Consider the following 13,440-nt stretch of genomic DNA (forward strand, 5'->3'; position numbering starts at 1 on the left):
TATTTGCGGATATTTTAAAACCCGCGGATATCCGTGGATACCTGTGGATACTCGCAAATATTTAAAAAATATATTTTTATAAAATATTATAATAAAACTTAAATAAAATTATAAAAAATATATAAAATATAATATATATTAAATTAAATATAAATTAAATTTTAATTTTAATTATATTTAATCTTATAAAATATAAATTAATGTTAATTTTAATTAAATTTAACTTAATAAAATATAAATTAAATTTTTATTTTTATTTTTTGCAGGTAGCGGATATCCGCGGGTACGAATAGTATATACCCGCACCCGACCCATTTATAAGCGGGTATTAAAAAACCAACTATCCGTAACCCGCGGGTAGTAAATATCTTCGGGTACCAACTATCTATCCTGGATTTTATCCGCGGATATCCGCGGGTGCGGATTTTTTTGCCATCTCTACTTCTAATTTTGGAAGTAAATTAGAAATTTCCTTCTGATTTTAAAAGTAATGAAGAATTTTCATTATAATTTTAAGAAGAATGAAGAAATTTCTTTCTAATTTTAAAAACAATAAAGAATTTTCCTTCTAATTTTAAATATATTAAAGAATTTTCCTTATGGTTTTAATAATAATGAAGAATTTTCCTTCTAATTTTTAAAATAATGAAAAAATTCTTTTAATTTTAAAAATGACGAAGAATGTTGCATCTAATTTTAAAATAATGAAGAAATTTTCCTTTGAAATTTAAAATTAAAACTGAATTGAACTTAACTAACAAAATTTGGAACTAAATTGAACAAAAATAACAAAAATTATGACGAAATTGAATACAAAACACTAATACATGGAACTGACATTGACATGTGACACTAATACTGACTTGACACGTGTTACTAACATTGAATTAACACATGATACTGACATTGACACATGACACAATATAGACTTGAGACATGAACAACTTTTTTAAATCAAGAAAAATTTAAATTTAATAAATTTTAAAAAATCACGAACTCACACATAACACACAATTAATCTTTCGTTAAACATTTAGACGATTTCATGATAAAAGATCAAATTGAACATAATTTACCAAAATAGGGACTATATTAAATATCTGGAGAAAATGATTCACACATTGAACAAAATCAACGAAAATAGAAACCAAAAAAGTATCTATGCCTTGAATTTTTATTAAATACTTTTTGTCTATTAAATATTAGATTTTGTTTATAACTTTTAATTTAGTTTTTGCTATTTAATTTTTCCATAAGTTGATTTAATTATTATTTAGCTTACTTGTTTTTATGTGTTAAAAATACAATATCATATGAATAAAATCATTTCATTTGAGCTATAGTTACTTGTCATTGTATATTAACAGTCATATGGATTTTATATTAGCCATACTTAGATTTGTTAATATGTTGTGATAAATAAGCAAGATAACCAACTAAGATAATTGTAACATCATCCCAATGACCAAAAAAGTTAACAACAATAATCATATTAAAACACATAAGAAATTTAAACAATACTTTAAGAATCAAATATCTTAATGTAAGAGTCGATTTAGTTTATTCTCATATCATCAACTGTCGACATTTTGTGAAAAAAAGAAAACACTTAACTCTTTACTTCGAGAGTTAAGTGTTTTCTTTGTTTAGCGAGCATTTTACTCGGTCAACGACCTAAATCCTAAGAGTTTGATTTACAAGACTCACTCAAGAGTTTTGGTTTGCTCAAAGAGTAAAGTAACTTGAGCTCTTTAGATTTTCAAAATTCAATTTTCTTTTTCTTTGAATGACGGGCTAGTCCGTCTAACGAAACTACATAATTTCAAATATTTCGCACATATATACTGAATCATCAAATTAGTTTAATATCTTCTTAAAAAATATTTTAAATGAAATAAAAAATAAATCCTTTTATCTCTTAGAAAATATTTTAAATAAAAATAAAATATTTTAAATTCATAAACCATTTTATCTATTTTCATAATTTTTTAAAGTAAATAATTAATAAACTATTTTATCTTTTATCATAATCTTTTAAATAAAATAAATAATTAATAAATTTATTAAATTAAATAATTAATAAATTTATTAAATTAAATAATTGATAAACCACTATAGAAATATATTTCTTAATTATATTAAATATTTTTCTTCTCAAGCTAACTTATAAAATAATCAAATAAATTAGTAATTAATTTATTGATTTGATCAAATATCCTATTAAAAATTTCAATTAATCAATTAATTCTTATAATATGTATAGGAATGTTGTGATATGATATTTAAAAAAAAATTGTGATACAAAATTTATGGTTTGAATTTTTATGGGAATAATTTAAAACAACTTTATATATATACATTTTGACTTTTTATTAAAATTTAAAAACATTAAAAAAATACAACATTTATGTAAAAAAAAAATGTGAGTTTTGTATATAGAGGTAAACCGATACAAAATTTTGAACCTTTTCATATGGAATTGATTCTAACTTTTTGTTCTTCCTTGCTTGTAAGTTATAAGTTAATATTTTCCATTATTACTATTGAATTTCAACAATAAGTTTGAAGTTATTATATTGGTTTAATTAAAAGTTCATTATAATCAAATCATTGGTGAAAAAATCACAAAACATTATAAATGAATATCTATATCTCCTTCAAATGAAAAGAATAGAGATAATATAGGACTACTTGATGGTTTTACCATTTACTATTTGTATATTTCACTAAAAAGTAACTTGAAATTTATCAAAATATTGTATTGAATTTTGTATATTTTTAACACGAAATTATCTTTTTATAAATTGAGAAAAAAAATCTAAGTTAAATACTACCAAATATTATTGTTTTCCTTACAAAAAATACCAAAATCATATTTATATGTAAATCAAATTTGAGAAAGTAGTAAATAATTAGTATTTATATTTCCTTAAAATAAAAGAAATCATAAAAGTCATTAATAGTCAACAACTTTGAATAGCACCTAATTTGTGTTTGATGATACACTTTGATTATTTATTTATCCTTTTATCATTTATTTTTTTAATCTCTAAAAACAATCCACTATGCATCTATTTAAAATTCAACTCAAGCTATCCTAAGTTAAATATTAACCATGGTTAATGAAACCACACCAAATAAAATAATATAAAAAGATAGTTTTACATGATTCTTCTCTCTATAAAAAAACCTTCATTCTATGAAAAAGTAAAACTCTCCAAATTCTTCTTTCTTCTCCTTCTCTCTCCACATATCCTTCCTCCAACGTATTTTCTTTTTGAAAAAAAAAAGGAGAGAAAAGAGTGAAAAAGAGATTTAGAGAAAAGAAAAGAAAATGCAATAGCATTGGGATTTGGCAAATTAAGGGACAAGTTGGTGGTGCTAAACCACAAGTGAGGTCACATTAGGTTGGTTGTGGAAGCATTCTCTCAAGTTTTTCTTTATAGACACTGGTATGTCTGTCTTTCTTTCTTTTTCACTTTCAATGAAAACTCTTTATTTTTATCTATTTTTACTTCCTATCAAAAATTAAGAATCCTCCGTTTCACAAATAATTTTTGCCCTGAAATTTCTGAAAACCCTTTTGTTATTTTAATTTTCCGAAGCTATTTTCATTTACAGATTTTCATAAACCCTCATGGATTTTGAAGAAGAGGGTCTGCATCTGTTCAAAACTTGAACTTTGGCCCCTCCTTCATTCTTCCAAAATAACACTATCTCCAATTTATATAGACTTTTAGCTTCATAAACAAAGCGCGGGACTCCGAAAATTTTCTGTCCCTTCCTCTCCCCCTTTCTCTGACGATGTAGATAGAGAAAGCACGTAGTTTCCTTCGGTACCCTTTTTCAGTTCTCAGCCTTGAAGGCTTGTATACCTAGGTTTCCTTCTTTATTTTTTTTTTTGGGTTGGCGGTGGGGGAATAAAAATGAAGCCTTTACATGATCATTTGTTTTGTTTTTATAACTTGAATGTGATAACCATAGCAGGATGGTGTGGTTTGTTGATGGGGTTTTCTTTGATCTAGCTAAATCCCCCTTAATTAGTTTGAAGTTGAAGCTGATAATGCAAATGTGTTTGTAGGTTTATCTGATAAGGGTGCATGCTGTTTTGATCAATTCCTTGGTTGGTTGTTTCTGAAACAGATCCGTGTCTACAATGATGGGTAACGGGGAGTCTTTGGATTTGTATAAACTTTTCATGGTGGTGAAGAAGAAAGGTGGTTATGATGCTGTTTGTAAGAATAGGCTGTGGGATTTGGTGGGGGAAGAGTATGGATTGGGTGTGAAGGTTGGTTCCGATGTGGAACATGTTTACAGCAAACACTTAAGTGCTCTAGAGACATGTTTGAAGAATGTTGCTGGTGGCAAGTTTGCTGAATATGGTTTAGAGGGTGATAGAGTTAAGTTTCAGAAGCATTTGATGGAGGCACACACTGAATCCATGTTGGACGATTCTGGTGAGGAGGAGGTAGGAGATGAACATGAGAGGAGGGATTGTGGCTGTCCGGATGGTAGGAAGCTCAGTGGTAGTAATAGAGTCAAGTGTGTGAAACCAGAGTCCAATGGGGCTGAACAGGAGAGTGCTTATAAGTATATAGATAGGAGTAAGTCATGTGGTAGTAATAGTGTGAAAGACAAGAATACAAATTCTAATGGGAATGAATATGATAATGTATGTGACTATCTAGAGGGGAGGAAGTTGTGTGGTACTAATAGGATGAACGGGGTGAATCCAGATTTCAATGAGGCCAAGAAAGTTAGAAGGCCGGAACTTGTTGATTTGGACATGCTGGAGGACCACGACAAGGGTGAGCCTATTGTAGTAAAATTTTGCGGATTTAATACTGAAATGGATACACCAGAAGAGTTTGATGAGAGCAAATTATTAACTGTGGATGCATCCGATGCAGAAAGTGACATGCTTAGATTGTCAGATGGAAGCAAAAACAACAATAAAGATGATGATGACGAAAGTGATGAAGTCTTGATATTGGATCCATCTAGTGTTGACCAAAAGAAATTTGGTCACAAGAGGAAGAGAGAGTCTGTGTCAGAAATGCTAATTTGGATTAACAGCATTGCTAAAAATCCTTGTGATCCTGCAGTTGGTTCGGTTCCTGAAAAGTCTAAGTGGAAGTCTTGCAGTAGTCAAGAGATCTGGAAGCAGGCTTTGTTGTTTCGAGAAGCAGTCTTTCTAAAGAAAGATTTTGAGACAGCCAGTGAACAACTTAGTTGGCAGGTAATATGAAACTACCATGTTCTCTTTGTTTGTCATGCAGATCATTAATGAATTATGAAATATAGTACCGAGTTCTATGCCATTGTTTTTTGTTGAGACCATACGTCAAGGAAATAAATCTTTATAATTTTTTGATAAATTTATTTCCCCGATTATTTAATTAAATAGATGCCTCTATGTATTTTTTCTGTTTGGTAACTATTGTCAATATTTTCTGGTTTAGGCCCTTTTGCTATTGGCATTATAATTATTATATTTATATGCGTAATCATGGATGCTGTTCTTCTACATTATTTTCTCTATAATTTACTGATGTATTTGTTTTTTCATAATTACTATATACACACAACTCAAATTTAGGCTTCAGAAATCCATATTTTGGGGTTTCTTTTAGGTAAAAATATACTTCAAAAGCTTACATCTATTTGACATCTATTCCTTCACTCACTATAGGACTGTTTTTTTCATTCTTTCATTTTTCTTTAGGCTTCCTCCACCCATTGTTGTATTTCACATTCTGCTAATTTGTAATCTAATTTGTTGTGCTCTTTTTCTATTAATTTTACCATCATATTTTTTTTACAACTTCATTACTATATTGTTGTTGCTTATAGATTGATGGTCAGTTTGTAAACTATGACTTATTATTATCATGAATATGTATAGTTTTCAGTTTTTGTTTTATTTTTTAAGTATTTATGTGTATTTTTGCAGTATAAATTATTTAGTTAGTATTATAGTTTTTAAAATAGCGGTCATCTTACTATACTGTTTTCAAAGTTAGTGACTACCTTTTGCTATCTGTGATTGATAATTATGATATAAGACAAGAATAATTTAAATTCATATTGATATCATTTACCGGACACTTATGCTTCATCAAAATTAATGTCTCATAGTTTTCTTGCCCATACATTAAGAAGAACAAGTTACTTCAGAAAATTTAAAATTTCTATTTTTATCTTATTACAAATTTACTAGATTTGACAATATCTTATTTATGCTGAGAATTCATTAGTATCTTACTTCATAATTCTAATTCTTCAACTTTTAAATTTATCTCGAAGCAATTCAATCTTTTGACTTCTTTTTAAATCTTTGTTATTGAAAGAACTTATTATTGTTGATATCTTATTGCTTAGTTCAAACTTTAATTTTTATATTTTAGTGTAATAAATTATTTATTTATAAGGTAAAAAGCGTTTGCTGGCATTATGTTAATTGTCTGCAAAATCTTCAGTTAAATTATTCTCTTTATTTCAATCAAGATTATACAAATATTGATAATCAATTTAAATCTTTTGCTAGGCTGCTTAAATTTAGTTTCATTTAAGTTTCTTTCTCTCTTGTGCGTGGGTCTATGTTGTTTTGTGTCCCATATTTTTTACATTAGATGGTTTAGAGTGTAGTGTTGTGTTTTGTGTCCATGTTTCTATTGAAAATTGAAAAGAGAACACTGGTGTCAAATTAAAACCAAAATGTTATGCCATTTTGTAGAGTCAGAAAATGCATCCTTCCATGTACGATGATCGCATTGAGGCATTGTACAATTTTAGAAAGAGGTTGAAGTGTGAAGAGAAGTCTTTATTGGGAAAATCTACATCCGATGGAGTCTCCTCGACTTCATCGAAAACAAAAACAAAAGCTCGTGGACATTTGGAGAGAACCTCAAGTTCTCGATCTGAAGATGTTGTCGATAAGAAGTTACTTGACTCCTGTAGTCTTGATAAATATGCCCGGGTGCACATCCCTGTGGGGCCAAATCATCAAGCTGAAGTGCCAGAATGGACTGGCACAACTTTTGAAAGTGATTCTAAGTGGTTGGGGACCCAAATATGGCCTCCAAAATTTGTAAATTCAAAATGGTGTCTTATTGAAAGGGACCCTATTGGAAAAGGAAGACAAGATTCATGTGGCTGCCCAGTACAAGGTTCTGTTGAGTGTGTCCGGTTTCATGTTGGTGAGAAAAGGTCTAAAGTTAAGATAGAGCTGGGGGAGGCTTTTTTCCAATGGAGATTAGACATGGTAGGTGAAGAAGTTAGTAGTTCTTGGACAGATGAGGATGAGAAGAAGTTCAGAGATGTGGTGAAATCAAACCCTGCTTCACTTGATAAATGTTTTTGGGATCATCTCTTTAAAACATTTCCTAAGAAGAGCAGAGAAGATTTGGTCTGCTACTATTTCAATGTCTTTCTTCTGCAGCAGAGAGCATATCAGAACAGGCATACTCCAGATAACATTGATAGTGATGATGATGAATCAGAGTTCACACCATTGAGGAAAGTGTTTGGACATCAAACACCAAAATCACGCAACCTCACCTTGTTATCACCCAAAAAATCCACTGGCAAAAGGTCAAATGGCAAGTGAATGGTCAGTCACTTCTCAATCTTTATCGAGAATGTGCATTGACAATTTTGTGCGTATTTTGATGCCACAATTTTTAGAATCAATGGGTCTTTCTCTCCTTAGAATTTGGAACCACCATTGATTTTGGAAGTGGAAAATGGAACCTAAAAGATTGGTTCTTTTGTGTAGGATGAATTTAGGACATGAAAGATGTTTTTTGAAGCCTTGCCAACAACTATTAAAAACTGACAGTTGGAGTTGCTTTTAGTTTTACATGCCTCCATTTTGAGACATGTCTTCTATCTGGAGGCTGTAATATGTTACAGCCACAGGTACTCTCTTCCCTCATTTTATTTTCACCAGTTTTTGACAAGGGTTACTTTAAAGTTCAAAGAACAACATCATGAATATATGGGGCTACATTTCATTGCAGAGTTTCATGAAGAAATATTTGAATTTCAGCCTTTCATTCATGCAAATTTCTATCAAAATGTTTCTAGCAGTCATATATATGTTGTTTTGGCTTAATTATATGCAACTTTATTATGTTACATTTGTTTACAGACAATCTATGTGCAAATTCTTTATGTTTTTAGTATTACATTTTCATCAAATTTGGAGATTGCCTTCAGTAATATGCCAAATAAAAGTTTATATTCAATATTATTAGGCTACTCAATACTAATGGGAATAACAACCAATTTTGGAACTTTACATTTATCTTTTTTTTTTATTGTCAATGAGTCGTGAGTTCTATCTATGTTTGCTAAAATATATTGTTTGTACAATTACGTATCAAAATCTTTCTCGTCATGTCAGTTGTACAATTCGGAATACAAATTTATATTTTGAATTGTACAATTCGTAAGCTAAATTACCTTTTGAGTTGAACACTCTATAATGTTAATTTACATTATAGATAATTTATATTATAGGATGTTTAATTCGTGATACTTTTAAGGTTGATAGTGTTCACTAAATGAAATAATTCCAAAAGGGATAACGAAATAAATAATTAGAAAACAAAAAGAAATGAACTATGTGGAATTGAAGGAAGAATGAAGGGTATACCAAGGGATGGCAATGGGTAGTGTCTACCGGCAACCCGATTCGTCGGATAAAATTGTATCTGTTATCCGATCCGCTACCCGTCGGATATTCGTTTAAAAAATATCTGCGGATATTTTAAAACTCACGGGTACCCGTGGATATCTGCAAAATATAAAAAAAATTATTTAATATATTTTTAAAATAAAATTTAAATAAAATTACAAAAAAAAATATATAATATGATATAAATTAAATTAAATATAAATTAAAATTTAATTTTAATTAAATTTAACCTAATAAAATATAATTTTATTTTATTTTAATTAAATTTAATTAAAATATATATAAATTATTTTTTTTTTAATTTTTTGCGGGTAACGGGTACTCGCAGGACGGGTAGTATACTACCGGTACTCGACCCGTTTAGAAGTGGGTATTGAAATACTCGCTACCAAATATCTGCGGATAGTTACTACCTGTCGCAGATTTTACCTGCGAATATTCGTGTCCGTGGGTAAAATTGTTATCCCTAGGTGCACCTTGCTTAATAAATTATGGCCATACTTTATTCAATGAAGGGGCTGGAGGTGGAGGTAAAAGTGAAAGAAGAAGATGGGGTGGAGATGAAGGAAGAGGAAAGAAGATGAAGGTAAATTTGTCTTTTTATTTTGCTTGTGAGGTATAGGAAGAGGAAGAAAATAGAGGTGGAGGAAGAAATCTTTGATGTGGAGTTATTATCTTGAAAGTTAGAAGCCTTAATGGAAGGTTCTCAATTTTTTTTTAATCCTTATATTTCAAAAATTTATTTTTAAAATTTGTTGAAATTTTTGAAAATTTTTCTATAAGAGATTTAAAAATCTGTTAAAAAAAGAAATCTTTCAACAGATTTTAAAATTTGTTTAAAAAAATCATTCAACAAATTTTGAATTATTGAAAGATTTGTCCAAAAACTTTAACAAATTTTAAAAATTATTGAAAATTTAACATATTTTAAAATTTATTGAAAGAGCTTTTTTAACGGTTTTTAAAATTCGTTGATTTGTTGAAAAGAAATAGAGTATAGCTTTTATGAAATACAAGAAATAGTTTTAAAATTTAAAAAAAAAAAAATTAAGAACGTAAAGAGAAATGTGGAGAAGTACATGGAATATTCATATCATTTTTTAAATTCTATGAATTCAACATTTTCACTTTTTAATTTTTTATTATTCACATTTTCATTATTGTTAAATTTCAGGACAAAATGGGTAGAATCACGTTAAATTAGGATAATTGATGTCTAGCCATCCACCACAAAAAAGAAGCATATTGACAATTTATTATCTCCTAAACAATTTAAATATAAAAAGATTATATTGAGTCTTTTTAAATATATAAAAATCATATTGAATAAAAAATAATTAAAAGGAAACAATTAACTGAAAGTATAAGAATTGAAATACAATTAAATTTTTTATACTTACAAGTTGTGTGTTTTGAAAAACTGAGTCAGAAAGAGGATTTAAACTTTAAGTAAGTTATGTTTGATATGTCATTTCAATTGACATGTTGATGTTTTTAGGTTTAATATCTTTTTTGATCCCTCGAAAAAGAAGGAATGTTCAAATTCGTCCTATCTTTTTTAAAAAGTTAAAAAAGGTCCCAATGTAAGGACCGTATATTCTTTGGAAAAGAATTGTGGTGGAGGTGGGCCTCATGTGGGTGGCTACACGTTTCTGGAAGAGGGAGGGGCGGTTATCTAACAGCAGATGGTGCAACTGTAAGTGGTGGGGGCTCCATTCTTTCGGCAGCATCAAAATGGGTAGTGGGTCTTCCCACTTTGGAGTGCTTCAGCCACTAAGGGAGACACCATCATCTCCTTCGTTAATGGACACTGCACCAAGGAGTAGAAGGGAACGGTTGTGGTTCTTCCAGCAGTGGAGGGTCCAATTTATTTGTTTTCCCTTAAAAGTAAGAAGCCATGGATTCATGGGGTGTTGGTTCTGAACTTCGGGAAGAGTAGAATTCTTGCTGCCATATCTCTGAGAGGGGTGTTCGGTGCTGCATCTGGAGGAGCAATAGGCTTGCTGCAAAATCTGGAAAGGGAGAGCTGGCACTGTAGCAGAGGACTGGAACAGCAGAGGGAAGAGGAACACAGTGCAAAGATTGGTTCAAGATTTGCTAGGAGGTCTTCAAGAGGTAAGGGGAGCTAGATCTTTTGTTTGATTGATTGTATATGCTTTGTATGATGCAAATCTGGGTAAAATCTGGGAAGAAAGGGTTGAATTTGATGTTTCTGGAAATCTGCAATTCTGCAGAAATTCTGCAGAACCGTTCGTCCAATTTGATTTCAAATTGGACGTTCGTCCTAAATAGCTAACGTTCGTCCAAATGGCTTGACCAAGCGTTCGGCCTTAAATTCAGTGTTGAGCGTTCGACCTTTGAGCGAGTGTGAGTGAGCGTTCGTCCTTAGTTCAATTCTTAGCGTTCGTCGTTGGTTTCATCTGTGAGCGTTCGTCCATTTGTCCAAACCGAGCGTTCGTCCAAAATGATCAGCATTGAGCGTTCGTCCAAACAGTGAGTGAGCGTTCGTCCGAATATCTGAGCGTTCGTCCAAATAGTTGGCGTTCGTCCAATAGTGGAGCGTTCGTCCAAATTGTTGAGCGTTCGTCCAAAATGTGGAGCGTTCGTCCAAAATGTGAAGCGTTCGTCCAAATAGTGTGCGTTCGTCCTTAACACATTGATTTGAGCGTTCGTCCTTAAATTGAGTGAGCGTTCGTCCAATAGTGTCCAGTGAATAGTACTCGTCCAAATAGTATTTTACAAATATGTTGAATTTTAAGTTCCTTTGCTTTCGGATTGAATTATGTGTACCAATGTTTGGAATATTATCTGTGACATGAATTATGTGAATGTATGAGATATGTTGGAATTGTTGGGATAATATGGTGGTATCTGATTTTTCATAATTGAGGTTAAGATTCAAAGTAAGAGTAAGTTATGTTATTTAAATATTTCGATTGCAATTTATGAATGCATGTTCATGTAATCAAGATTGGTTGAAAGGGTATGGTTATAAGTGGTTTATGATGTACATTGTTGATCCAAAAGAAATATCATGAGATTTAAAATGGTCGGATTGAATCGGAAATTTAGATCTCTCGGTGAGATCAGTTGGTGTAAAGAATGAATGTGGGAAGCTTAGCCGGTTGTTCATCCTGATGTTCCGTGAGTACTCGTCCTCACGTAGAGGGGGTACGTCATGTGTGGGAACGGCAGGAGGTCCTAGTCCTAGGGTATCGGGACAGATAGGACTAACCTCGGGTGGCAGCTGATGAGAGTTCCAGTTACTACATCACCCGGGTGCACGAACATCGAAGCTACACAGAATTCATCCTAGTCCGGACGAGTCTGTCTATGAAGTAACGAGTCGGTCTATAAAGTAACAAGTCGGGGTATAAAGTAACAAGTATTGTAGATGTCAATTTACCATGCTTGGATGACTTTTGCATGTTGTATGAGTGGATGGAATTATGGTTTAATGAATATGCTCTAATTGTTCTTTTATACGAATCTAAGTATGATAACATTGAATTTAACTGTTCTATCTGTATAACATGTTTTTATATCTAGCTCACCCTTGCATTGTTTTGTTATGTGCTGTTTGGGTATGTTTCGTTGGCGATGATCATCCACTTGGATGGGAGCAGATGTTGTCGTGGAGTTTCCCTTGGAGCCATAGCTGGAGGTTGTTGATATTGCGGAGTAATCTTCTTAGAATTTCTTGATTAAACACTTGTAGTGTTTAATCCTTTCAACTGTTTAAGTTTAAATTTTAAGTTTCTTTTATTTCTGGATGACTGTAATACCACATTTAATTACACGTCAAAATTCTGACTGTTCTCTATATTTGAATGTTAACGTCCTTATTATATAATATTGATTATTATATAATCGGGATGTTACATTAATGGTATCAGAGCAGTTCTTCCTTAAAAACCTGTAGGTGTGGGTGCGCTTCGTTTGTGATTGTGTACTTTGGTCTCGGGTTGGAAGTTGTGTTGGTTTGAGTCAGACTAATGGTCTTTCTTTCTGTATGAACAAAAGATGGTACCTACTTCTTCTCCTCCTTCGTCTTAGGGAGTTGATCCGTCTGACTCTAATCAGATGCTGAATGCGGTGTTCCAAGCGTTGCAACAACAGAATGCTGCATTGGTGGAGCAAAATACCATAACCCTGCATAATCTAGAAGCCGCAAGGGTATTTTGCCGAGAACGCTAGAGTAACATCTGAGAACACTTAAAGACAATCCATTAAAGTGATTGAGTAGTGGCAGAACCGTTCAGGGTGTTTTCTCTTCTGTTATTCCGGTCCAAGAGTGGAACTTGGAAAACTTTCTACAACATCATTCAGCCCGGTTTGATGGGAATTGCAGTTCGAATGAAGCTGATCAGTGGTTTAGGGACATTGAAAGAATTTGTAGTGCTAAGAGATGTCCAGATGAGAACGAGGTATCATATGATGAGTACTTCCGTACAGTGCAAGGTATGACCTGGAGATTGAATTCCTTCAGTTAATACCAGGAAATATGTCGTGACTGTGTATGCATACAGGTTCGAGCACTTGCTCTCATTGTATACCATGACTACGGTTATAAAAAAATTTGTTATCATTATGAGTTTAATTCTCCCTGTCTTAACCTTGATGCGCCATGTTTTGGTCTTTTGCTCGTGTTTAAGCCTAAACCCTGTTTAAATCATTTTTGTCATCAAGTTAATGTTTTAATCCTGTCGTGTTCAACCTTAAGCATTCATTCATTTCAT

The 13,440-nt window shown here is 31.6% G+C and overlaps 1 protein-coding gene across 5 annotated transcripts; it reads left to right on the forward strand.

The window, feature by feature from the left end:
* The first annotated feature begins 3,214 nt into the window (after positions 1 to 3,214).
* Positions 3,215 to 8,202, forward strand: LOC108329608 (AT-rich interactive domain-containing protein 1). 5 transcript variants are annotated; one of them, XM_017563906.2, is made up of 3 exons: positions 3,215 to 3,452; positions 4,082 to 5,239; positions 6,737 to 8,202. In XM_017563906.2, exons 2-3 carry the CDS (start codon positions 4,157 to 4,159, stop codon positions 7,607 to 7,609), a joined length of 1,956 nt encoding a protein of 651 aa, XP_017419395.1. In that variant the 5' UTR covers positions 3,215 to 3,452; positions 4,082 to 4,156; the 3' UTR covers positions 7,610 to 8,202. The 5 variants fall into 5 exon arrangements, with proteins under 5 accessions (XP_017419395.1, XP_017419398.1, XP_052728379.1 ...); XM_017563909.2 differs by having other exon boundaries at positions 4,144 to 5,239; XM_052872419.1 differs by lacking the exon at positions 3,215 to 3,452 and having other exon boundaries at positions 3,513 to 4,808; positions 4,911 to 5,239.
* Positions 8,203 to 13,440: the final 5,238 nt, after the last annotated feature.

Source organism: Vigna angularis, chromosome 2 (genome assembly GCF_016808095.1).
Source record: "Vigna angularis cultivar LongXiaoDou No.4 chromosome 2, ASM1680809v1, whole genome shotgun sequence".
Classification (NCBI taxonomy): Eukaryota; Viridiplantae; Streptophyta; class Magnoliopsida; order Fabales; family Fabaceae; genus Vigna; species Vigna angularis.